At 44.6% G+C, this 27,433-nt stretch overlaps 2 protein-coding genes and 1 pseudogene across 2 annotated transcripts; all 3 read right to left on the bottom strand.

The window, feature by feature from the left end:
* Positions 1–235: 235 nt before the first annotated feature.
* LOC146342512 (vomeronasal type-2 receptor 26-like) lies at positions 236–1,138 on the bottom strand. Its single transcript, XM_084808575.1, has one exon. It carries the CDS (start codon positions 1,133–1,135, stop codon positions 236–238), a length of 900 nt encoding a protein of 299 aa, XP_084664701.1. The 5' UTR covers positions 1,136–1,138.
* Positions 1,139–2,695: 1,557 nt separating this feature from the next.
* On the bottom strand, positions 2,696–12,841 carry LOC146342511 (vomeronasal type-2 receptor 26-like). The gene is made up of 4 exons (XM_084807870.1): positions 12,809–12,841; positions 10,392–10,567; positions 9,233–9,518; positions 2,696–5,918 (listed from the first exon to the last, which is right to left on the bottom strand). The coding sequence occupies exons 1-4, from the start codon at positions 12,839–12,841 to the stop codon at positions 5,052–5,054; spliced, it is 1,362 nt and encodes a 453-aa protein (XP_084663996.1). The 3' UTR covers positions 2,696–5,051.
* Positions 12,842–13,028: 187 nt separating this feature from the next.
* On the bottom strand, positions 13,029–17,850 carry LOC146342510 (vomeronasal type-2 receptor 26-like; annotated as a pseudogene).
* Between the last annotated feature and the right edge of the window lie 9,583 nt (positions 17,851–27,433).

Genomic DNA, 27,433 nt, shown 5'->3' with positions numbered 1-27,433 from the left:
TGAGAAGACTGAAACTGAAGAAAAGTAACAAAGCTATTCATTCAGCAGAATGAATAAACAACATATAGCCCATTCACAGCTGAAATCCCAAGCAAATAAATTATTTCCCAGTACCAACCGAGCTTCCTTGGGCAGGATATTATACAAGCAGGTCATGACCCATAAGGCTCTCACATGTCCTACTTCGCAGAAGAAGGCTCTCTGTAGATAACTGCAATGTTTCAGTGTTTGGATTTTAATACTTTCTTTTTCTTAACTCCTTTCTGTTGTTCAGCTCAGGCCTCATGACAATGATAAAGCACTTTGGGGAAAAAATACAACCCAGCAACCCAGCACTAGAGGCCAAGATGGAAAAGATCTCCACAGCCACCATATATTTTCCTTTTGTGCTCAGGTAGGTGGGAACAAAGGACAGCCAAACACTGCAGAAGACCAACATGCTGAAGGTAATAAACTTAGCTTCATTAAAACTATCGGGCAACTTCCTAGCTAGGAAAGCCACAGAGAAGCTGACAATGGCCAGGAAACCCATAAAGCCCAGGACACAGTAGAACATGATGGCTGATCCTTCATTACATTCCAGTACAATTTTGTCAGTCATTGAGTGCATGTCAAGGTCTGGGAATGGGGAAGAGGTTGCAAGCCACACGGTACAAATGGTGGCTTGAATGACAGAGCAGCAAAGAACAATGGAGGATGCCAGTTTTTTCCCTGCCCATTTCCTCATTCTGGACCCTGGCTTAGTGGCCATGAAAGCTAGAACCACTATGACAGTTTTGGCCAACACACAAGAAACTGCCACTGAGAAGATGATTCCAAAAGCTGGTTGTCGAAGAAGACACATCAACTTCTCAGGCCGCCCACTAAATAGCAAGGTACAAAGGAAGGATAGCAGTAGGGAGACGAGGAGGATGTAGGTGAGATTCCGGTTGTTGGCTTTGACTATGGGAGTCTCCTGATGCTTAATGAAGACTCCAACCACCAAAGCTGTGACAAAAGAAAAAGAAAGAGCAAAACATGCCAAAATGATCCCCAAAGGTTCTTCATAAGACAAGAAAGTTATATCCTTTGGAATACAGAAATCCCTGTTGTCATTTGGATGATGATCTTCCGGACATTGAGAACAGTCATCCATGTCTGAAAAGAAAAACCTGGGTTTGTGTACATGGCAGCCCTGTGTATAGTGCATTACATTAATCAAGCCTCAGTGTCACATAGCGCTGAAGGAGGAAGCTGAAAACTGGCATACACACTTACAGCCTTCTCACTCAGCTGTATTTATAATAAGCCATATTGTGCTTATATTAGCCTGTAATGTATCAGCAACAAATTCTTCCTCTGAATTGTGAAATGTGTTTTAAATATGAGGGAAGTGAGAATCCATGCACCCTTATGTGAATGTGCTGGATTGCAGCCAATATATTTTGAAAAGCTGATAGAATGACATCTCTTACCCTTCTGGCTGGAAATCTTCCCTTCTGGACATGGAAGGCAATCATAGCAGCAAAATGGCTTCCCTTCCTGCTTTTTCCTGCTAAATCCTTCATAGCAATTGTCATTACACAAAGACAGGGGTTGTACCTGTTTATAAATGAACATGGAGAGTGTTGTAACATTCCTAAAAATCACATTTGGGGGTTGTGGAGGAACAGAATCATCTTCTAATTTTGTATATAGTTAAATTCGGATGTCATAGGCTATTTTTCTCTTTGTTTGCTGGAACCAAAATGTCAAAGGTTTAGGCAGTTGAAATCAAGTCTACAGAACAAAGGAGGGGACAGGAAGTTAAGCTACATGTCGGCAATCTTGCTCAGCTCTTGGGTGCAAAAATTATCAACTGTGGTATGAAGATAGGTTTCAGTTTCCAAAATGCAGAGGCTTAGAAAAAAAATGTGTGCAGCAGAAGTCGGTGATGGAATTTAGGGCGAAGGTGTGCCCTCTTGCATGGTCCACTTTTCACGGACCTTATCTCTGTTGCTGGTTGCAGAGGTCAGGCTGTCATTCTTCCCCCATTTCTGTGTCATACATGTGGCTAGAATGCTTAGGAAAAACATTGCCATTGACATCTAGTTTGGTCTGGAAGAGATCAAACTTTGCCTGAACAGTGAAACCTCTTCCAACATTGGTGTAATAAATTGTAATGTACATACACCAATCCTACCTGATTAAAACCACTAGGCCATGTGATGAAATCCTCATGAATACTGAAGACATTGTCTGAGGAAGCCCAGGGATCAATCCCTCCAACTTGGACTCTAAGAAAAGACTTGTTGGGGAATGTGATCCAGTTGATAATATCAAATCCAGCTATTAATTCCCCATTTTCATCAAAGGAAATCTTTTCCCCAGCACTATTGTTGAATGAGACACTTCTGAGGAAGTGGTGGAGCTAAATTGGAAGGAAGGAAGGAAGGAAGGAAGGAAGGAAGGAAGGAAGGAAGGAGGACTTTATATTGATGCACAAAAAGATGCAAGTAAACAATGGGGTGATCATCACAGGGCCTTGATCCTCTAGCTAATTAGCTTTCTTCCAGCAAATACTCTTAGTATTGATAGTATCTGTGTAATAAACAGGGACTTTAAATGCTGTGTTGTATAGCAACAACAACAACAACAAGAAGAAGAACAATAACATATTTTTTATGTACATGGTGCTTAATGCAAGCAATAAGAAACACAACAGACAAGACAAAGTCCTCTCCAGAGGCTTTTATTCTAATGAACATGAAACCCAAAGAGGAAGGAGAAGGTGGGAAAAAAACCCAGCTTGCTGCCAAGTGCAAAGCACTGTAACTAGAACTTCCCTAAACAATTCAGAGCAGGAGGGTGGATCCACTCATTGTATTCGTGAGCACAGCATGCACACGCACACGCACACACACACCATATATGCACACCAGTATGGCTGCCCCGGAATAGTCAGGAGAATAGATTGAGCAACAACATGAGGACATGAATGATGCAAAAGGAGCTATAATTTATTCTTTATGGCTGTGAGCCTAATAAAACCTTGCATCACTCTCTCACACATAATCATGTGCAAAATCCCATATTCCCATTTGTTTGAAGAAAGGGGGAGGGAAAAAGAAACACCTCAAACCCCTGGCTATAGGGATGCTGGAGACCAGCTGTACCAGAGTCATTATTGGCTGTGACACTGGGGCTAATGGAATGAAGACACTGTCATGTTATCTTCTGTTTTTCATGTACGGTGATGCAGAGGTTATGATGAAGGAATGTCCCTATCATCATGAGTCCATTGGGTCCCCTCCATGTGTGGTTGGGTGGCATGTGACCATCAGTATAGTCTCTAATGTTTCCCATTATGCTAGTGGGAGGAGGATCCATTGTTTTTCGACCAGGGTGGGTGGGTATGTTCTGGTTATATGTTTTTCCTCTCCTCAGCTAAGCACATATTTGTTTGGATCCAGATTTAGACATACCTAGAGCAGACCAACTGAAAGCAATGGAAGTTAAGTTAGTTATGCCATAATTGTCTAACTGATTTCAATGGTTATTGTAATGGTTGTTCCCCAAGCATGACTAAATCTGGATCCAACCCATTGGTATGGCGGCCGTTTCACTGGTGTAACAGCAGCATATCTCCAGTCCTGGTGTGTTGTGAGTAAAGGGTTGCCTGGTAACTTCTCTGTGGTCTAATATGCCCTAACCCCGGCGCCAGCTTGTCTGGCTGAAAGGGGGGGCCATTGCAGGCGGCTGGGGTGATGAGATGTAGGGGCCTCTGATTGGTGCACCCCAGTGGCACCACCATCCAAGGAGGGGCAGGCTGAGTTGCCTTAAACTCAGCCCCCCTCCCAATCTCAGCTCTCTGGCTTGACGCAGCTCCCTCCCACCCTCCCCTAAGCAGTGTGGGTTTCTTGCCAGCTGCCCTTTGGGAGCCATATAGGAATTCTTTGGCTCACAGTTTGATTGGCCTATTACTGTGAGTCTTTTTTGCCTACGTCACACTGTTTTGCGGGTCGAGTGTGTCCTGTAATGGAATATGGTCTATATCATCGGTCACATTCCAGTTGGCAGCTAGGACAGGCAAAACAGGAAAGTAGGGATGGTGTGCATGCAGAGGCACCTTATGGTGACAGGTGACGCCTGAGGCCCCCCGAACGGGTTGTGCGGCTCGGCGGGGGGATAAGGGTTGCCTGGGAGACCAACCCTACTCACTCACCCAGGTGTTGTGCGGCACCGGGATGCGGGTGACACCGGAAGGTCTACCTCCCCCAGAAGGGGCAGTCCGGAGGGATGGCGAGATCACCGCCACCCCTCAGGCTGGGTGTGTTTTCGCCCAAGAAGTGCCAGCTAGCCGCTGACACAGATGCCTGTCCTAAGTTCCCCTTTGCAGGTATTTCAATAAATGTGGCCCAATTTTCAGCCCAAGCTTGTTGTCTGCATCTTCTTTGACCCATCTCCGCTCGCAATGCAAAGTGCATCAGTGGACCGGCTTTAAAACAGAATCTATGACAGCTCACTTAGGTGCTCCAACACCAGGGCTGGATGAGAATTTCATTTCAGTTCCCTTTTATTAAGAATTTAACAAAATTCAGAAAGTTCTGTATATTATAGACAAAAAGAACTTGAGATATTAAAAGAAAGAAAAAATTGAATGAGGGAGAAAACAAAATGGAAAGATTTGGCCATCCAGGCAGAGGGCTTTGGGTGCTTTCCTCATAAACCTCATAATCCCTGTGAATTCAACTTTTTTTTTCTGAGAGGCTCTTCATCTTCAACGCCTATATGTCAAGCATGGTCCTCTCCATCCTGGGAATGTCTGTAGCCATTGATTATTGCTGGTGCAGACGGGAGAGAATTTTGTTTCAGTTCATTTTTTTATAAGAATTTATCAACATTTGCAAATTTCTTCATATTCAGGAGAGGATGAACTTGACATTTTAAGACTTTGAATGCAGGAGAAACCAAAACTGGCAGATCCACCCACCCATACCCAACATCACCTTCCTTATAGAGACGGCTTTCTACCTGGTCTGGGAACTGTTGCTACAATCACAAATATGGTGAGATCTCCTGCATGTTTTTGTTCAGGATATTACCTTCCATGATTCCTGATTCTGAAGCTTTGGCTCTCCTCCCTCTACCATTGTTCTTGGCTTGGATTTGGACAACCACATGGACTGCGAAGCATGTGCCACAGCATAGGCAGCATTGTATATATTATAGCTGTGGCCAGTGATGCTAATTTCAAAAATGGATGCAGGAAGAGTCTCAAGCTTCTCCTCCCCAGTGCAGTTTTTCCCAGACTGCTTATGGATTTCAGAGTTGTGGAGCAAACAATTGAATGCCTGTTCCCAGAAATCTGTGATGAAACCGTCTTGCTTTCCTGAGGAAGGATTTCTGGTTTGAAGAAATTCCTGGAATCCCAGCACCTCCTTTGAGTGAATTGCAAAGGACAGAGCACCATGGAGGAACCCCATGCCCCATGGCCTTTGAAAGGGAACTGATGTGAAATCTATTTCAGCTGTCATAATCCAGATTTTTGTCTTCCTTGGTATATCCTCCACTTCTGACAACTGGAGCAACATTCTCAAAATTATCATGGTCTGAATTTCACCATATATGACAATCGCACTGGCTGTGCTTTCCATGACAATGTTGTATATTTTGGGTGCTTCATCCATCACATCAAGAAAGTCAGTGTAAAAACTCACTGTTGGCAATTTTTCTATGAAGTTGAAGCAGATACCACGGTGGGAAAATGTGGGAAGCACATCATGTACAAAGCTCTCTCCATTGTCATTGTTCACAGAAAGAACTCCGATCCATGTCCACCTAAAATGCAGCAGTAACTGGAGAATGCCCCTGTGCTGATGGGCCCCATTTGGGAACATCGGTTGGAAGAAAACAGCTTGGGTTTCATTATTCATTACCGGAGCAGAGCCATATGTGAGCTAAAGACAATAAAGAAAAAAAAAAAAACAAAGTGTGCGCATTTCTATTTGAGCAGAGATATATTTTCCAAATTGTAATGCTTGTTCCTGAGTTCTAGGGATGACCAAGTTCACTGCTAAGTTCATGCTATCCTGTTTCTTCTTTGGATAATTTATTTTATTTTATTTTAGTCTACACAAAATTAAAATGGAGTTCCGTGTGTATTTTTCAAAATATAGGCATTGTAATGCATTTTTCAAATGTAAGCCTTGTAGGCTCCTTCCAACCCTACTATTCTATGATTCTATGAAGCATGTTTAAGCACACTTTTTCTGGTGCAGAGTCTAATTGTGTCCATGTGGCTGTGGAAAGGAACAAATCATAGACACCAACTTAAATGGGTTCTTAAATTGGGCACAAATTTATTAATTTTGAACAGGATTAGAGGAGGCATGGATCCCACCATTGGGCAGCCCAACTGCTGTCTGATTTTCCTTCCTGGCCCATTTGCCAGGAATGCTGGTGGTGGCTGGAAGGGTCAGAGGCCCACCACGGTGCAGACCACTAATGTGCACCCTTTCCCTCCACCCTGGATGTGGCACACTCGCAGCCACTGTGTTGGCCTGGTCTTGGTGCCACACCCACCCGGATCCCCTAAGAGGATCCCACCACAGGGAGCCCAATCCCGCTCTCCTTCCCAAATTGTTCCAGCCCAAAGCCTATCACCCCCCCCAAAGCTGTGACATAAAAAATACAATTCTACCAAGAGAGCCCAAAAATAAATAGTTCCACTTATTTTCACATGGACTACTCTTGCAATGAGAAAGGCAAAAACCACTACCACCACCCCGCCAGTTAGAAGGCAGGTAAAATTCCTTCCCAGCCCCATTAACTGTAGACTGACTTCCACCCACTGCAAGATGTACTATTACCAGGGGTGGGTGGGTGAGGAAGCCAGCAATGGCAATGGTGCCAGCCAACACATGAGGAACTGCCTGCCACTGTTCTCATTTAGCTCGCTCCTCATGGCCACACCCCAGCCAAGCCAATCCGCCTTTCGTTTGGCTTGGCACCAGGCTACAAGGAGGCGCTCCCTTCCTTTCCCACCACAGGACCTGCACACATTCACAATGGCGGCTCCCTGGTAAGCGGGGAACTCGATTTCTCAAAGGCATGCAATCATTGTTGCAATCTTTTCTTTTCAGTTCAATAAATCATTTTTGCAAGCACTTTCTATGCATTTTCCATGCAACACCTGATTGAATGCCTTTCACAAAATGAACCGACCCATACACTATGATGGTCATCTGAGGCCGTTCTTCAAGGTCCTCCTCCGAGGGAGGTTTGGAGCTTGTCAACAAAGGAGATGGACTTCTTGGTAGGAATTCCAGAATTCCTGATTCTGGAATTGTGAGGTCTGCCTGGTGCCAACATTGTGAACTTTTTTGGCAGCAGGTCCTTCCTTTGCTCTGAGGCAGTTGACAGCATATTATAGGGTTTTAATTGATCCTGGGATTTCTTAGTGTTCATTGTTAAACTGTTTACATTTTTGTACATTTCTATTATGTTTCCATATTGTATTTTTAAGCATTTAAGCTTTGTAAACTATCTAGAGAGCTTCAGCTATTGGGAAGAGTGTAAACGTAATAAATAAATAAATAAATAAATAAATAAATATACTCTTTTATTTTCCTATGCACTGCTTCAAATGTATGCATTTTTGTAAACTGAATTGCAAACTTCAGAAAGATATGGATTTTCAAGCCTAACTGTATTGCAGTTCATGTTCAGGTTTGGGAACTGTGAATCTGAAACATTCAACATTTTCCCATTTGCTGTGAATGTGATAGCATTACAAATGCACTGTTGTAGAAAACACATATGTATTTGTGAAATGTTTACCTTCCTTTTCCCCTGGGAAAACAGGAGCCACTCAAAGGAATATGGAAATGGAACATGGAAACTGTCAGGGCAGCTGTCATTATTGCTCCTAAGTGCCCTCTCTCTCCTGATAGAGGCAGATGAGGTCCACAGTTTAAAGGGGAATTGAAATGTTGTTGGTCAGTAGAAAGCATGACTTTGGGTTTGAGATTCAACCTGATTCTTGAAGGGATTGTGCTCCCTCTGAAAGATCAGGTCCATAGCTTGCGAATGCCCCTGATCCTGGATCTTCAGATGGCAGTGGTGACAAGGAGCATGTTTGCACAATTGTGCAGGGTGTGTCAGGTGTGACCCTCCCTCAGCCAGTCTGATCTGGCAAAAGTTATCCATGCTTTAGTTACATCATGTTTAGACTAGTGCAGTGCGTGCAATGTGAGGCTACCCTTGAAGAGTGCCAGAAGTTTAAATCAGAGCAAAATGTGGCAGCTAGAGTGCAAATGGTATTGGTACCATATTGCACCTCTCCTGAAAGACCTGAACTGCTTGCCAATTGCTTTCCAGAATCAATTCAAGGTGTGGGTCTTACCAAAAATTTTAATGTTTTAGTGAGCAATCTAATGGCTCCTAGACAGAGTCTGGTGGGCCATAGGATAGTTCAGGTTCCTGGATCCAAGGGCGGAGTCAATGCTATGACCGCAGATCCAGGAATCTGAGCTCCCCATACCCTCTGCCTCCCCCTTGTAGTCAGCACAGAGAGAACCATGCCGGCTGCCTCTCCTTTTTTCATCACATTTTCATCAAACTGTGATGAAAAAAGGTCACAGCGGGTCCTTGAGGGGACCAGGGCCCCATTCACTGGGGAGAGTGTTAGCCCCCAAACCACCCAAAAGAGCTCCGCTGGATGGCTCCTTGAGAACACAATGGAGGAAGCAAAGTATGTTTTCTTTCTTTGTTGCCTGCACCACCATACAATAGGCATGAGTATGTGCTCTAGAGCATGCTTGGTCATCTTTGCTTCAAGACTTTCATCATTTGCGCTCTAGCCAGTGTCTAACCTGTTTTATTGTCCATAGCTCCCCAGCTGTCTTTAGGAGATAAGGTGGTATAAAACTGTCAATAATAAATGAATGAATTACAGGAATACTTCATGTTGGAGAAGGTATAAACTGACAAAATGTGCAGATCCTCCCCATTCTTGTATCTGTGGTTATGCACATGAGGAATGAAAAAGCTATGGATTATTTTGTTTCACAAGCCACATGGGTTATTTTCATTAGTCAAGATTTTACCTTTAAGCATCATGGATGTCTTGCCTCTTTATTTCAGTCACACCATTTTCAATCTGCCAACCACAAAACTGCATTGCAAAATGCAATGGAATCACAACAGAGGTGTGAACTAATTTCTTAAATTCCCATGCTCCATGTATGCTTCTTACCTGTGCACATCTTACCTGTGGGATTTTGTAGATGCACAGTACATTTGCCATGTGGAGACAGATGTCAGGTCCACCAATAGCTGCCACTGTGTTGCTCCCAAAGCCACACTTGTAGTTAGGGATGAATCTGCCCCACGTGGAGAGAAGTTCCATTGAAGCGAGATAGGTCCAGCTAGGACTGAAATTGCTATTATAGATGTGGAAGCCCAAGGTGACGTTGGGCAAGATCTTGGCATTTTCATTTATCTCCTTTATGGCAAATGCCAAGGCTAGGATCTGCTGGTAGCTTTGAGTCAGTACCCTGCAACAAAAGTCATTATTTATTATTGTTCTTTATATAAACTACATATATATTGCCCTTCGTTATCAAAACACAGTGTGCAAAGTGATTACAATCTCAATTAAAATCGAACACACAAAAAAATACAAACAAGAAAGAAATAAGACCAAGCTAGGTATTAGTATCACCAAATTCCTGGCTATACACATACATTTCAACAGGCATTTAAACAGAATCAAAGATGGTGCCTGCCACACTGCAGGACAAGATAATTCCAAAGGCAGGGTGCTACAACAGAAAAGGCTCTCCCCCTGGTCACCAATACATGTACTTGTTACGGCAACAGTGACAGGACAACCAGGAAACCCTGATCTGTAGATCTCAGCGAATGGACAAGTTAATATGAGAACAGGTGCTCCCTCAGGTAGTACAGTGCATCTGCTTCAGAATATTTGGGCATGGCTGTGAAAGCTACATGCATACACAACATCCCAAACCATCTTCTAAACATTAGGTTGCAGCCAGACTAAGGTGCAGTTGCATTTGGTCACATTGAAATCAATGCACAAAGTAATCCATGGAAAACTAGTCTCATAGCTTTCAGTGGAAATGAAGTGCAACTAAAATAATATAGATCGATTGCTAATCTCTGTAGAGTCTATACTTAGATCAAGTTGGATAAGACTTGTTATAACCGGGGTTGGCCCTCATTTCATTCACTGATTCTCAGGACATCAGTACTGAGTTAGCATGCTGAAATTTTGTACAGACCTAGATCAAGAAATCTGGGGGGTTGGGGGGGAAGATTATTATAGCTTGTTTAAAACTATCTGGATGATCATTTGATTGAAACACTGGGTATAAATATTGTAAGTAAATAAATAAATGACTAACAAAAGCACATCAAGCTGTTCCTGGGAGGGATATTTATTGAAGGCCATTGGATTGGAAAACCTGTAGACTTGAGAAATAATACCAGCAATGCTGAGGTCTCCAGACTGATAATACTTGTGAAGAATAGGAAGAGGGTCACGGATATTGCATTTAACAAATGGGATCTTGCACACCACCTGAGGAACCAACATGAATAACAACACCATGAATACCACCATCTTCTATGAAAATATGGCTTCTGTTTAGTAAATGATCTGTTTCCACACTGTCATGTTAGTTTCCCTCAATAATACATAGTTAACAGGCTTCAATCAGCTTATTTGGACAGCATAACGTATCACTAATCAAACGGACAAAGCCTTGACTATCTCTAGCCCCAGCTCTGAATCATACAGGGGATATTAATAGCATCCTTCAGTCTTTGTTCATCATTGTGTCAGTGGCTACTGTGAGTCCCCATGGCTTTGGAGAAGTATAGTTCATCATAGTTAATTTGATAATTATACAGGAGATAATTATATGTACAGAGTTTTTCTTCTTTGTCACTTTACAGAAGAAAAGATGTGTATCACAACTCAGCAGTGAGACTGGAAGAGGTGACCCACAGCAAGAAAAGGTGTTGAAAATACACATATATTAAAGAACACACAAAGAATGAGTTTGCAAATTATTGATGCATAGAAGTTGAATTAAATTTTGAACAAGATTCAAAATTGGAATAGTTTTAAGATCCAAAGGAAGACCTGATTTACCATGGAGTATTTTTTAATTGTCTTCCCAGTGTCAGAAATCTGCAATCTCCTTTCCTCATTTCAGCTAAAGTAATATCAAAATATGATGTTCTTCCAGACTGATTTTTTCCCCTGCTTCTTCCTACTGAAACCTCACTCTTCTGCATGGATGGTGCCATTTTGGCTGCATAAGAACCGGCTGTCACAGAGGAAAGTTGGTTGTTCGACTGTTCTGGATGGGTTGCAATCCCTCTGAAGGGACAGATCCATAGTTAGGGGCTGCTTCAGGATCCACCTTTGTCCCTGAAGATCTAGGTTTCCCCACTGACTCAGAGCCCATTACCTATTTCATTTGGTGTGACAACTATGCCATTCCAATGATAGCCTAGCCACTATGGGCCATCCACTGCTAACCTCATGACTAGATTCCTGTAATGCACTCTATGAGGGGATGCACTTGTGCCTGGTGCAGAAGATGGAACTATTGCAGAATGCAGAAGCTAGGGTGCTCAGTGGGACACCCAGCTATGTACACATCACACTAGGTTTTAAGAGAACTTCACTGGCTGCTTCTTAGCTACATAGACACGTTCAAGGCTACATTGTTGACATACAAAAATAACTTGAGACCCTCTTTCCATATATATAGGTACATGTACCCAGCTGCCTTTCCGGCCATTCCATGATCAACATGGTTACCAGTAAGGATGTACGAAAGTCACTTACCTTTGCGGAGCTTGGATTCGCAGTGGGGGGGGAGGTGCTCCGTCTCCTCACTCAGAATCCTCCCTGGGCCGGCTCTGCTCTGTGGTGGCTCCGCGGAGCCACCGGCCAGGGCCATCCGCAGCCGGAGGTCTGGCCGCGGACGGGCTGCTGCGGACGCAAATGGCAGCCGCTGTAGTGGCCGCCATTTGCATCCTGCGAAGCTACCGTGATAGGCTACATAAGTATTTACGGCAAGCCCCTCCCCCAAAAAACAGCATACACAAATGGCAGCGGCTATGGCAGCCGCCATTTGCGTTCCTTATTTTTAGCCGTTTTACCCTACGTAAATATTTACGTAGGCTATTACAGCGAAAAACAAGGGGAATGAAAATAGTGTAGTGGGTGCTATTTGCGTTCCATTTTTTTTCACCGTAATAGCCTACGTAAATATTTATGTTGGCTAAAACGGCTAAAAATATGGAACATAAATGGCAGCGGCCGTAGCCGCCATCATTTGGGTATGCTGTTGGGGGGGGGGGTTTGGCTTGCAGTGATAGGCTATGTAAATACTTATGTAGACTATCACGGCCTCCGCAGGGATGCAAAAGGCATCCCTGCGTTAGCCATGATAGGCTACGTAAGTATTTACGTAGCCTATCACGGCTATGATGAAGAAGCGAATGGCGTCCTCAGGGCGGCCGCCATTTGCAAGTCAGTGTGGACGGCAGCAGGTAAGTGCTCTGTTTCGCATGCCTTTCATGGGTTGGGGGGGCGGGGGCTTCGTTCTGCCAGGGATTTCAGGGGGCCGAATGCCATGGCATTCAGCCTCACCGATATCCGTGGCAGAATTCTCTGACATCCCTAGTAACCATATAAAATGTTGAAAGCACCTTTTGCCACATTTTGTAGCACCCTCCTCAGAAAGATTCAGGAGGCAGGAAATATGGTGTGTTTGAAACTCAGGAATACATACTTGTTTACACAGACTTTCTCTGGCGTGTAACTGATCATCATGATGCTTCTCCATTTGACTGTATTTTCTATTGTTTCTTTTATTTATTTAGTACTGTTGTTGTAGCTACAATTCTTTATTAATAGGGTATTTCCAACAGTTTGAATGATTATATTATCTGGTATGCAAGGATTAAATAAATAAATAAATAAATAAAATGAATACACAGAATGATAAGAGACATTTCCTTCACTTAAGTTTCTTCATTAGCTGCTCCCTGCTGTTCAGCTCAGGCCTCAACACAATAATATAGCATATGGGGAAAAAGATGAAGCCCAATAATCCAGCACTAGAGGCCAAGATTGAGAAGATCTCCACAGCCACCATATATTTTCCACTTGTGCTCAGATAGGTTGGGAAAAAGGATAGCCAAACACTGCAGAATACCAGCATGCTGAACGTGATGAACTTAGCTTCATTGAAACTGTCAGGTAACCTCCTGGCTAGGAAGGCCACAGTGAAGCTGACAATGGCCAGGAAGCCCATATAACCCAGGACACAGTAGAACATCATAGCTGAACCTTCATTACATTCCAATATAATTTCTTTATTCATTGAATGTCTTCCTAAATCTGGGAACGGTGGAGAGGTTGCTAGCCACACAGTACAAATAATGGTTTGAATCAGGGAGCAGAAAAGAACAATGGAAATGGCCAGGAGTTTCCCAACCCATCTCCTCATTCTAGATCCTGGCTTGATAGCCATGAAAGCTAGAACCACAGTGACAGTTTTAGCCAACACACAAGAAACTGCCACTGAGAATATGATGCCAAACACAGTTTGTCAGAGGACACAGGTCAGCTTCTCAGGTCGGCCAATAAATAGCAAAGTGCAAAGGAAGCAGAGCAGGAGGGAAATAAGGAGAATGAAGGTGAGGTTCTGGTTGTTGGCTTTGACTATGGGAGTATTCTTGTGCTTAATGAAAATTCTAAATATCAAAGTTGTGAGGAAAGAAAAGAAAAGACCAAAACTGGCCAAAATGATCCCCAAAGGTTCATCATAAGACAAGAATATTATATCTTTGGGAATGCATAAATCTCGGTCACGGTTTGGATAATGATCTTCTGCACATTGAGAACAGTCATCCAGATCTGAAAAAGAAAAACTGTCATTCATATTTAACTCTGTATGCTAATCAAGCCTCAGACAATGTCACACAGCTCTAGGGGTGTACAAAACCCCGCTTGCCTGGCTCCGTCGGGTTCTACAGGTGGGGGAAGGTGATCCGTTCCTTCCCCCTGAATGAATCCTTGACAGGGGGGGAGGTGATCCATTCCTCCCCCCCCCCAGGAATCCTGCCTGGCCGGCTCCACTCCACGACCAGGCTGCAGAGCCACCGGCCAGGCCAACCCGCAGCAGGGCCTCCAGCTGCTGCCGGGCTGCTGTGGACGCAAATGGCGCCCTGTGTAGGGAATGCCATTTGCGTCCCTACGCAAGCCCGTGATAGGCTACATATATATTTACGTAGCCTATCACTGCTAAAGCAGGGATGCAAATGGTGTCCCCTACGCCATTTCCGTTCCTGCTTTAGCCGTGATAGGCTACGTAAATATATATGTAGCCTATCATGGGCCAGAATAGTGACGCAAATGGCGGCTGCTACGATGGCCGCCATTTGCGGCCGCAGTAGCCCGGCAGCTGCTGGAGCTGCCGCTGCAGCTACCGCCGCCGGAGCCACAGCCAGTTAGGCTCCGTTTTGCGGGGCTTTCACGGGATGGTGGGGTGGGGAGCTTCGTTCTGCCACAGATTCTGGGGGGCCAAATTCACTGGAATTCAGCCCTCCTGGGATCCGTGGTGGAATTCTCTAACATTCCTACACAGCTCTGAAGGAGGGAGCCAAACACTGGAAAAGATCTTACGTCCTTCTCATCCAGCAATATTTATAAAAAGCCATAGTCAAGGATGGTTGGAGAGAAGCCGGGTCTTGAGAAATCAGTGATCAAAGGAAACACCAGGTGCGTGTTCTGTTCTTGGATATTATGAACTACAAGTTTTCTCCGGCTCTATCTTCTCTGGATGTGTTAAAATACTTCTTTTGTTCCAGATAAAGGATTAAGGATGGCAGAGAATTCCGCCACGGACTCCAATGAGGCCAGATTCTTAGAATCCACACACCCCCCCCAGAGTCCATGGCGAAACAGACCACCCCACCCCGCCACCCCGCGAAGTCCGGCCAGATCCTACCTGGCACCGCCGGGTCCGGGTCTGTTTCGGTCCATCCGCTGTCCCTTTACGGATGCAAAATGGCGTCCAGCGTAGTGGATGCCATTTGCGCCCTTCCCTTTTGCTGTGATAGGCTACATAAAGATTTACGTAGCCTATCATGGTGAAAGGGAGGCACGCAAATGGCGTCCGCTATGCCGGACACCATTTGTGTCTGTCGACCAGCCGCAGCCAGAGGTCCGGCAGCAGCTGACCCCAGCTGGTTGCTCCGCGGACTTGCCGCTGAGCAGAGCCAGCCAGGGAGGATTCCGGGGGGAAGACCAGAACACCTCCCCCACCACAGACCTCCCAGTGGATGAAGGTGAATGGGGTTCATACACCCCTATAAAGGATATGCTATTCATAAGAATGTGCACACATCACATATCAGCCTGTACTGTATCAGCAGCAGTGACTCCTTACTCTGAATTGTGAATGATGTTTTAAACATGAGGGAAGTGAGCATGCTGTGAATGTGCTGGATTGCAGCCAATATATTTTGGAAAACTATAGAATCATAGAATCATAGAATAGTAGGGTTGGAAGGGGCCTACAAGGCCATCGAGTCCAACCCTCTGCTCAAGGCAGGAATCCAAGTCAGAGCATCCCTGACAAATGGCTGTCCAGCCTCGTCTTGAAGGCCTCCAGTGTGGGAGAGCCCACCACCCTCCAGGTAATTGGTTCCATTGTCATATTGCTCTAACAGTCAGGACGTTTGTCCTGATGTTCAGCCGGAATCTGGCTTCCTGTCACTTGAGCCCATTATTCTGTGTCCTGAACTCTGGGATGATCGAGAAGAGATCCTGGCCTTCTTCTCTGTGACAACCTTTCAAGTACTTGAAGAGTGCTATCATCTCTCCCCTCAGTCTTCTCTTCTCAAGGCTAAACATGCCCAGTTCTTTCAGTCTCTCTTCATAGGGCTTTGTTTCCAGTCCCCTGATCATCTTTGTTGCCCTCCTCTGAACCCTCTCCAGTTTGTCTGCATCCTTCTTAAAGTGTGGTGCCCAGAACTGGACACAGTACTACAGATGAGGCCTAACCAGTGCTGAGTAGAGGGGAACTAGTATTTCCTGGGATTTGGAAGCAATGCGTCTATTAATGCAGCCCAAAAGAGCATTGGCCTTTTTTGCAGCCACATCACATCGTTGGCTCATATTCAGCTTGTGATGGACAACAATTCCAAGATCCTTCTCACTTGTAGTGTGGTTGAGCCACGTATCCCCCATCTTGTAACTGTGCATTTGGTTTCTTTTTCCTAGGTGCAGAACTTGGCATTTATCCCTATTAAATGTCATTCTGTTGTCTTCTGCCCAGCGCTCTAGTCTATCCAGATCACTTTGAATTTTGTTTCTGTCTTCCAAAGTATTAGCTATCCTGCCCAATTTTGTGTCATCTGCAAATTTGATCAGCATTCCCTGCACCTCCTCCTCCAAGTCATTAATACAAACGTTGAAGAGCACTGGGCCCAGGACTGAGCCCTGCGGTACCTAGGGGTGGACGGAAGTCACTTACCTGTCCTCGAAGGACGTTCGCGGTGGGGGGGAGGCACTTCGCTGGTCCCCCCGCGAACTTCAGGCCGGGGGGGGAGGCTTCCCGCCTCGCCTGGCCGAAATTCAGGCCGGGGAGGAGGCGCCTCGCCTCGCCCGGCCGCGAACACGAAAGTTAAAAAAAAACAAAAAACGCCCCCTGATAGGCTACGTGACGATTCACGTAGCCTATCATGGTTAGATCTGCAAAGTCAGCCGTGATAGGCTACGTCAATCGTCATGTAGCCTATCACGGGTGACTTAAAAAAAAAAAAGCATGTACGCTAATGGCAGCCCCCATAGGGAGCCACCATTCGCATTCCTTATTTAGTCGCTGTAGTCTACGTAAATGTTTATGTAGACTACGGTGAAAATAAGGGCAACGCTATTTGCATTGCCCTTATTTTCACCGTAGTCTACGTAAATCTTTAAGTAGACTACAGCGACTAAATAAGGAATGCGAATGGCGGCTCCCTATGGGGGCCGCCATTAGCGTACACACTTTTTTTTTTTTAAGTCACCCGTGATAGGCTACGTGACAATTTACGTAGCCTATCACAGCTGACTTTGCAAATCTAGCCATGATAGGCTACGTTAATCGTCACGTAGCCTATCAGGGGGCGTTTTTTTTTTTCTTTCATTGCAATGGCGGTGGCGGCAGCTGGTCAAAAGACCGGCTGCCGCTCCCGCCTCACTCAAACACCCGCCGAACCGCCGGCCAGACCAGCCACCGGGAGGGACATTCGGTGAAGGTAAGTCCCGTCCCGGGGGGGGCGGGGGGGTGCAGAGGATTTCTCCCCGAAACTTGTTCGGGGGGCCAAACACGTTGGCGCTCGGCCCCCCGAAGTTTCGGGGAGAAATTCTCCGCCATCCCTAGCGGTACCCCACTCGTTACTTCTCCCCAATTTGAGAAGGTCCCATTGATATGCACTCTTTGAGTCCAATTCTGTAGCCAACTGTGGATCCATCGGATCGTTGTTTCATCTAGCCCACTTTGAGCTAGTTTGCTCATCAGGATATCATGGGGCACTTTGTCGAAAGCTTTGCTGAAGTCGAGGTATATGATGTCTACAGCATTCCCATGGTCTACAAGGGAGGTTACTTGATTAAAAAATGAGATCAGATTTGTCTGGCAGGACTTGTTTTTGACAAATTTCATCCTTACCCTTGTGGCTGGAAATCTTCCCTTCTGGACATGGAAGGCAATCATAGCAGCAAAATGGCTTCCCTTCCTTCCTTTTCCTGCTAAAACCTTCATAGCAATTCCCATTACACAAAGACATGGGTTGCACCTGTTCATTAATGAACAAGGAAAATATTCAAACTTTTTTTTTTAATCACATTTTGGGAGTTTGCAACTCCAGTTTAGAAATGTGTTGATGGCCAGCATGGCAGAACATCATCACATCACTTCCAAAGAAAACATGGGTTGCAACAGCCTGGTGGAAACTTAGGGATGGCAGAGAATTCCGCCACAGATTTCAGTGAGGCCGAATGCACTGGCATTCAGCCCCCTGAAATCCATAGCAGAACGGCCTGCCCCCCCGCCCCCCCCCCCCCGTGGATTCCCCCCAGGACGAAGCTTACCTGAGGCGGATGTTCCGGATGGCGGTGGCTCCGGCGGCGGCTCTGGCAGTGGCGGCTGGTCTTTCGACCAGCTGCCGCGGCCGCCATTTGAATCCTGGTCTTTGCCGTGATAGGCTATGTAAGTATTTACATAGCCTATCATGGCAAGCCAAGCAACCCCCCCAAAAAAATGGCGTACACAAATGGCGGAAGCTACGGCGGCCGCCATTTGCATTCCCTATTTTTCGCTGTTTTATCCTACGTAAATATTTACGTAAGCTATTACGGCGAAAAGAAACGAACGCAAATAGCGCCCACTATGCTATTTGCGTTCCCCTACGCTATTTGCGTTTGCAGCAGCCCATCCGCAGCCGGAAATCCGGCTGCGGACAGCCCTGGCTGACTGCTCTGCGGAGCCACCATGGAGCGGAGCCGGCTGAGCAGGATTCTGGGGGGGAGGACCAGATCGCCTCCCCTCCCGTCGAGGATTCCTGGGGGTGGGACAGAGTACCTCCCCCCCTCTGCGAAAAATTCTGCGAAAAGGTATGTGAGTTTCATACATCCCTACGGAAACTTCACCATTGCTGGAGCCCTGCACCCTGCCTTTGGATCAAGTCATGTTCAACACAGTTTGTGTAAGATTAAATGTGTACATGCAATGTTATTTACTGAGTGATCTTACGGTCGCTTGGGGGAGTACTCAGACATCACAGGATATAGTGGACTTCCTCTCCTGAAGCCATACACATAGCTATGACATCTGGGGGGAGAAATCTGAGCCGCCACCCCACCCCCCCAACCCCATCATGGCAAGCACCATGGGTAAAAATGGGTATTCTGATGGGCAGCAGAGGGTGATTGAGAGATGTGGATCTAGTGCCATCCTCAGGTGAGTGAATAAGCAGAACACTCTCAGAGAGTTATCTAGGGATGTCCATCGCCAGGAAATCCGGCCCTTTCTGGGCTCCATGATTTCCATGCCGCCCTTGAATCAGCTTGCATTTGCGAACAGACCCAGGAGTTTTCCTGAAAATCCAGGAACTTTTTTGGAGTTTTTTTATATATATAAATTGTGTTGATAGACATTTGTGCAAATTTCAGCCACAATCCACAAAATGCCTATTTGTGTACATAAAGAAAAAACTGGAAAATCCACCAGCTGTCCTGACTTGTTGCAGACCGAGTCGAGCTAGCTGGTGAAAGTGTGAATGGAGTCTGGTGGGCTAAGCCAATTGAAGTTCTTCCAACATCCGTTATTCCTAAGCTTATTTAGTTTGTAGTTGATTCTCCTGTGAAGATAGACACTCAGTGCAATCGTAATGGAGATTCCCATTATCTCCAGTTGGACTTAATCCATAAACGTGTGTTTAGCATTGCAGAATAGTTCAACCCAGAAAAGACAGAAATGTTCCCGAACAGTGAAACCCCTTTGAACATTGCTGAAATCAATGGAGATGCAGGTGTACCTGTACATAGGTCCTACCTGGTTAAAACTATTAGGCCATTTAATGGAATCCTCACAAATACTGAAGACTTTGTCTGGGGGGGGCCAGGGTTCAATCCCTCCAACTTTGACTCTAAGAAAGGACTGGTTTGGGAATGTGACCCAGTTGATAATATCGAATCCCGCTATTAATTCTCCATTTTCATCAAAGGAAATCTCTTCCCCAGCACTATTGTTGAATGAGACACTTCTCAGAAAATGATGGAGCTAAATGGGAAGGAAGGAAGGAAGGAAGGAAGGAAGGAGGGAAGGAAGGAAGGAAGGAAGGAAGGAAGGAAGGAAGGAAGGAAGGTACTGTATAACTATGTATAAAATGATGCAAGTAAACAATGGTTTAATAATCATAGGGCCCTTATCCTCCATCTGATTAGCTTTCTTCAGGTTTATATTCCTAGTAGTAATAGTAATTGAATGTTAAATAGGCACTGAAAATGCTATTTGTGTAACAACATAATATTGTTGTACATGGTGCTTTGTATGCACACTGTTTCAAGAAATGCACATGGTGCTTTATGAAGCAAGATGTAATGTTTTATAAGCAGCTCACTGTTTTGTTTTGTTTTGTCTTTTCCCCACCTGCTTTCAGGGAACAGGGGGCTTCACGTCTCCTTCATCCACTACTGTATGTATGATCCCAGGTCTTCCGGTTTCCACCACCTCATAGGGCTGCTGGCAGGGAAAGTGGGTTTACATGTGGGAGCACCGTTGGGGCAGGAAGATGCTGACCCCAAACTAGCATGCAGTGCCTCCAACCCACCAGGACCCCAGGACCCTGAAAGCAAGTGTGGAAAAGTCACTGGACAACTTTTAAAACAAGAAATAGGATTTATTTAACAGTGGAGGAAAGTGGGGGAGGATGTAAAATAAACATCCCAATGACTAGACTATTTAATAAGAGTCTCTAAACAATACTTTATGGAGAGTATGAATGGAGAGAAGGGAGTCCAACTGTGATGTGTTCCTAAAGGAAGGTCATTTCTTGAAATAAAAGCTGTCTGTAGCTGTGTAGTCCAGGACTCAGACGCAACTGTAGGCCTCAGTTACTGACAGTTAGTTGTCAAGCTTCTACTGATTGGTAACTGGGGCCATGCAGAATGCTGCTGCTGCTGCTGCTGCTGCTGCCATTACAACTCCTCCCCTGCCCGGGCTTTCCACAGCTTCCCCAGGACCCCTCTTTTCTGCCTGTCTTTCCATCTTCACAGTTTCCTTAGGACCTCTTTCCCCTAGCTTTCCTCTTTTCCCATCTGTCTCCTTTTCTCTCCTTACAGTCGTGTCAACAAAATAAATTTCCCTACAGTGGTTTAGCATGGCCAAAACAGCTGAAATGCTGCCATTGCACCAGAGGCCTGTACTCACACTGCATTCCATCTGCCCTCCCATCCTGTGAATAAGAGCTTAAGAAAATCCATTGGATAAAATGGGGTAAGAAAAATACCTTTTTCATAAACTCCAAATACCTTATACAGCAGAATTTATTCTCCTATGAATCAGTTTCTTGAGTGTGATTCCACACTATCGCTTTCACTTCTTTTCCAACTTTGTTTCACTGTTTCCCCAAGCACACTTTCTCTCACGCGTGTTTCTATTAGGGTTGGCGGAGAATTTCTCCCCGAAACTTTGGGGGGCCGAGCGCCAACGTGTTCGGCCCCCCAAACAAGTTTCGGGAAGAAATCCTCTGAACCCCCCCGCCCCCCGCACCCCCCCCCCGGGATGGGACTTACCTTCGCCGAATGTCCCTCCCGGCGGTGGGTCCGGCCGGCGGTTCGGCGGGTGTTCGAGCGGGGCGGGAGCGGCAGCCGGTCTTTCGACCGGCTGCCGCCGCCGCCATTCCAATAAAAGAAAAAAAAATGCCCCCTGATAGGCTACGTGACGATTAACGTAGCCTATCACGGCTAGATTTGCAATGTCAGCCATGATAGGCTACGTCAATCATCACGTAGCCTATCATGGGTGACTTTAAAGAAAAAAAAAGTGTGTACGGATAATGGCGGCCCCCATAGGGAGCCGCCATTCCCATTCCTTATTTGGTCACTGTAGTCTACGAAAAGATTTACGTAGACTACGGCGAAAATAAGGGCAATGCTATTTGCGTTGCCCTTATTTTCGCCGTAGTCTACGTAAAGATTTACGTAGACTACAGCGACTAAATAAGGAACGCGAATGGCAGCTCCCTATGGGGGCCGCCATTAGCGTACACGCTTTTTTTTTTTTTTTAAGTCACCCGTGATAGGCTACATGACGATTGACGTAGCCTATCACGGCTGACTTTGCAGATCTAGCTGTGATAGGCTACTTGAATCGTCACGTAGCCTATCAGGGGGCGTTTAAAAAAAAAAAGCAAAACGTTTGCGTTCGCGGCCAGGCGAGGCGGGAAGCCTCCCCCCCGGCCTGAATTTCGGCTGGGGCGAGGTGGGAAGCCTCCCCCCCCAGCCGGAACTTCGCGGGGGGAGCAGCGAAGCGCCTCCCCCCCACCGCAAACGTCCTTCGAGAACAGGTAAGGGACTTTCGTCCACCCCTAGTTTCTATGTCCCCAAAAGACCCGATCTATCATTGTTGTACCCTGGCGGGCCGCTCTGTTTCCACAGAGCCCTAATTACGTTATTCTCTTGATGGCTGGGTGGAGCCTTTTTGGAGTGGGTTGGGTCTGCTTAGACCATCTGTTTTTTCACCTCCTCCTCTTTCTGATTCCCCCCTCCCTTGCCCCCTCTGCCCCACTGAAGTTTTCCGCTCTGGCCAGTCTCCTCCTTGCCTTCCCAGCCCTTTTCTTTTGCTTTAGAGAAGGAGCAAAAAATCAAAGCACTGTATCTGGACCATTGTCCCATCTTTTAAACCTTCCTTGTTGCCCCCAAAACGGGGATTTAAAGCGCAATTGTGCATTAATGAAGTGGCGAAAAATCAAAGTGCTCTGTCTGAGAGCGCAACACCCCTGTCCTCTGTGCTCACAAGAGGAGTGTGGAGTGGCCAAAAAGGGGCGTTCCAGGGCAGGAGGGTGGAAATGCCTGTACGAAACATCCAATGTGTCATACAGCAACCTCTCTCCCCACTCAGCCCTCCCGTGGCTAGACAGCCCCAATCAGCTATCTAGCTGAAACTGCAGGGCAGGAGGAGCTCGGAGGGAATGATCCCCTCCATGCTTGCTTCTCCTGCCCTGCATTGGAGAGGTGGTCACCTCCCAGTTTGGAGGCGGCCACCTATCTGGATAGGATTGTGCCCTTAATTTCTCGATAAGATTTTACCAAAATTGGCAAACTTCTACATATTCAGGAGAGAAAGAATGAGATTTAAAACATCATCTACTGCCTATGGATGATGCCTACGGTTTATTATATGGTCGGGGGACTGATATTATAACCATAGATATAGTGAGCTCTCCTGTGTGTTTCTGTGCAGGATATTACCTGCCATGCTTCTTGACTTTGAAGCTTTTGCCTCCCTCCATCAGCAGTTGTTGTTTGCTTTGATTTGGATGACTGCATTGACTGCAAAGCATATGTGACAGCATAGACTGCATTGTAGATGCTGTAGCTGATGGCAGTCATGCTAATTTCAAAGATGGATGCAGGAAGAGTCTCAAGCTTCTCTTCGCCAGTGCAGGTTTTCTCAGAATGCTTATCTGTTTCAGAGTTGGAGAACAAACAGTTGAATGCCTGTTCCCAAAAATCCTTGAAAAATCCATCTTGATGCCCTGAAGAAGAATTTCTGGTTTGAAGAAATTCCTGGAATCCCAACACCTCCTCTGAATGAATTGCAAAGGACAGAGCACCGTGAAGAACATCTATGTCCCAGTGTCTATGGACAGAAACAGATGTGAAATCCATTTGGGCTGTCATCATCCATATTTTTGTCTTCCTTGATATATCCTCCAATTCTGAAAACTGTAGAAACATTCTCAACTGATATGCTCTGAATTTCACCATATAAGACCATCACATTGGCTGTACTTTTCATGATAACTTTGTATACCTGGAGTGCTTCATCCATTGTATTGAGAAAGTCACTGTAAAAAGTCACTGTTGGGAAGCTTTCTATGAAGTCGAAGCAGATACCATGGTGGGAAAATGTGGGAAGCACATCATGTACAAACCTCTCTCCATTGTCATCATTCACAGAAAGAACTCCAATCCATGTCCACCTAAAATGCAGCAGTAACTGGAGAATGCCCCTATGTTGATGGGCCCCATTTGGGAACATTGGTTAGAAGAAAACAGCTTGGGTTTCGTCATTCATTACTGGAGCAGAGCCAAATGTGAGCTAAAGAAAATAAAGAAAAAGTGTGTGTGAGAGAGGAAGAGTGAGTGTGGGACATAGTCTGTCTTTGAATTTAAAGATACATTTTGCAAATTGTTACTTTGTTCCTGAGATCTAGGGATGGATTCTCATTTTCCACTGTTAAGATTGTTCCCATTCCCACGCAGGATTATGGTCTCTTTCTTTAGTCTGTATGAAAATTCACATGTATTGTTATGCGTGTTGTCTAAAATATATGGTTTTTTGAACATGTTTTTCAAATGTATGCATTTTGTGGTCACTTTTCGAATGTATGCATTTTTGGAAGTGTTTTTCCAATGAATAAAGCAATTTATGTCCATTTTCCAAATATACATACTTCTTGTACACACAGTTTCAAAGGTTGCAGTTTTTGTCCACGTTTTTTCAAAAATATACATTTCTGTATGATTTTTTTTTCTGAACTGAATCACAAAAGACCTCAGAAAAGTATGGATTTTAAACTCTTAACTGCATTCACATTTGTGTTCAGGTTTTGGAACACTGAAACTGATAAGTTTACATTGAAATGCAAACTGAACAAATTTCTCATCCATCCCTACTGAGATCCAGGCTAGATTTCAATGTGTCTTTTCAATGAGTATCGATGTACCGGGATGATTCAACATTTTTCCATTTACTGTGAATATGATAGAATTACAAAGACACCTTTTAAGAAAATATTTATTTATTTATGAACGTTTGCCTCACTTTTTTCCTGTAAAAAAAGGAGTCACTCTAAGTGGTTTACAAAATATGAAAACATCTTAAAACATATAACTAATCAAAACAAACTAAAAACCACAGCAAACACACAACACACACAGAGAGAAGCAAAATTAAAAGTCAATAAATAAAATTAAGCAACAGCAGAGTCAAATCCTTGTTTAAAGAGAATGTTAAAATATTTGATCTTTGTACTATATGGCTAAATCTGGATTGAGCCTAATAGGAGGTGTGTGACTCTTCATCGGGACACCTTTTCTGTGTCTTTATGGGGTCGTGCTGTGAGTAGGGCATCTTAAAATCATATACAGAATAGATACGGCCTGCTCCAGTAATGAATTGATACTGCCATTGTATCCAAAGTAAGCCTAAATGAATCTATCCATCACAAAATACCACTTTATACATTCAGAAAGTTTTCCAGGACACAACCACTTCTCAGACTGAAGGTGGAGGGATGGAAATTTGAAAAGCTTGGTGTGGGAGAGATACTTCACTGTGCAAACAGCACATCAATCAAAATTAAGGCTAAACCATTCTCTTTACATAGAACTGTTCCATCTTCAGAGATATTTTTCTTTTTGTGAAGAATCTTTCAAACATGCAAACAGTCCCATCCCCCACCCCCGCTGCAGCCTAAAGTGTTACATTCCAGGAATACTTGATATTGCAGAGGCTATAACTGAGGCCTGACAGAATGTTCAGGTCATCTCCATTCTTCTATCTGTGGTTACACACATGAATAGATGAATATTCGTGAATTATTTTGTTTCACAAGCCATATGGGTTATTTTCCTTAGTCAGCTTTTTACCTTTAAGCATCATGGAAGTTGTACCTTTTTATCTCAGCCACACCATTTTTAATCTCTCAACCACAAAACTACATTACAAGATGCAAAGGAATCAGAACAGAGGCAGCAATTAGCTTGTTAAACTTCTATGCTCCATGTGCACTTCTTACCTGTGGAATTTTGTAGATACACAGTATGTTTGCCATGTGGAGACAGATGTCAGGTCCACCAATAGCTGCCACTGGATTGCTCCCAAAGCCACACTTGTAGTTAGGGATGGATCTGCCCCATGTGGAGAGAAGTTCCATTGAGGCGAGATAGGTCCAGCTTGGACTGAAATGGCTATTATAGATATGGAAGCCCAAGGTGATGTTGGGTAAGATCTGGGCATTTTCATTGATTTCCTTTACAGCAAATACCAAGGTCAGGATTTGCTGGTAGCTCTGAGTCAGGACCCTACAACAGGTACATGCTAATGTACAAAGCATCTGCTTCAGAATATGACATCTGCTACATTTTTGTTCAATACCAGTATATTGCATTAAAAACACAGGATTTGGATGTGGTCTAGTGAAGTCCAAAATGAAATAGTGGAACATACCCCTGGCCATTTGACTTCTCTGGACACCAGGTAAGAATTGGCATTGCCTTAAAAGCTACCTATTAATAAGCACACGTACAACAATGTACAACAATGTACAACAACCCCAACTTCAAAATGTTACATTGGATCCAGACTAAATTAGTTGCTTGTTGGTTCCATTGAAATCAGTGCAAACACTAAGCCATGGTTAATATATAGATTTCAGTGGAAATGAAGTGCAACTAACTTAATCCAAAAGTGTAACCTCTCTAATGCCTATAATTAGAGAAAGATAGATAAGACTTGTTCTAAACGGTCTTGGGCCTGATTTCATTTACTGACTCTCAGGCCATCAGCACTGAGTTAGCATTCTGAAATTTGGTAAAGACAGACATTAAGACATTGTGATTTGGGGGTGGGGGGATATTATTATAGCCGGTTGAAAGCTACCTTGAGAATCATGTAACTGAAATGCTAAGTATGAATATTTTAAGTAAATAAATCAATGACTTACAGAAGTACATCAAGCAGTTCTTGAGACGGATATTTATTGAAAGCTATTGGATCTGAAAACCTGTAGACTTGAGAAATAATGCCAGCAACGCTGAAGTCTCCAGACTGATAATACTTGTGAAGAATAGGAAGAGGATCATGGATATTACATTTAACAACAGGGACTTTGCACACTGCCTGAGGCAACATCACCAACAATAGCACCATGATTACCACCGCCTTGCATGAAATAAGTCCTTCAGAATACCAACCCATCTGTTTCCACATTGATAGTACAGCATAGCATGACTCACTCAGTTGATCTGAAGCCAGGATTGGACAGTGTAACGTATAGGTGATCAAAGAGAAAAGGCCTCATCTGTCTCTAGCTCCAGCTCTGAATCATTCAGGGTGATATTAATAGCTTCAGTCTTGGTTCATATCTCAGTTACTACCTTGACTCCCTACAGATCTGGAGAAGAAGAATGGGTAATCGTGGTTAATTTGATCATTATAGGGGAGATAATCAACTATGCAGAGTGTTTCTTCATTTTTGCTAATGCTAAAGTAATATCAAAGTTAATATCCTTCCAGACTGTTGGGTAAGTATATTGTTCCAAGAAAAGGAAAGCTCTTCAAATGAGCAAAAGTAAAATAATAATAAGGAGGAGGAGGAGGAGGAGGAGGAGGCGTCCACAGACAAAACTCCAATGTAATTTGTACCAAACGTATCGCATTGTAATTTTAGGGGTGAGGGGTTGCCATGAGGATATGCAAGCAGAACAGCTAAAACGGGGAAGACTTCTGAACAGGACAGGGTTGTCCCAGAGGAGGAACACTCTTGCCATGTCCTTTAATCCCCCGGACCAGGGTTAAAGCTGATATTGTTTTAAGAAAGTATTTTCCAAACAGCCTTCCCAGCAAGTCCAATAAAGCAG

The sequence above is a fragment of the Heloderma suspectum genome, chromosome 6 (assembly GCF_057233095.1).
Source record: "Heloderma suspectum isolate Gila_16-S chromosome 6, 16-S_ref, whole genome shotgun sequence".
Classification (NCBI taxonomy): domain Eukaryota; kingdom Metazoa; phylum Chordata; class Lepidosauria; order Squamata; family Helodermatidae; genus Heloderma; species Heloderma suspectum.
The sequence above is the reverse complement of the archived record's forward strand: the minus strand, read 5'-3'. Positions and strand labels throughout refer to the sequence as shown.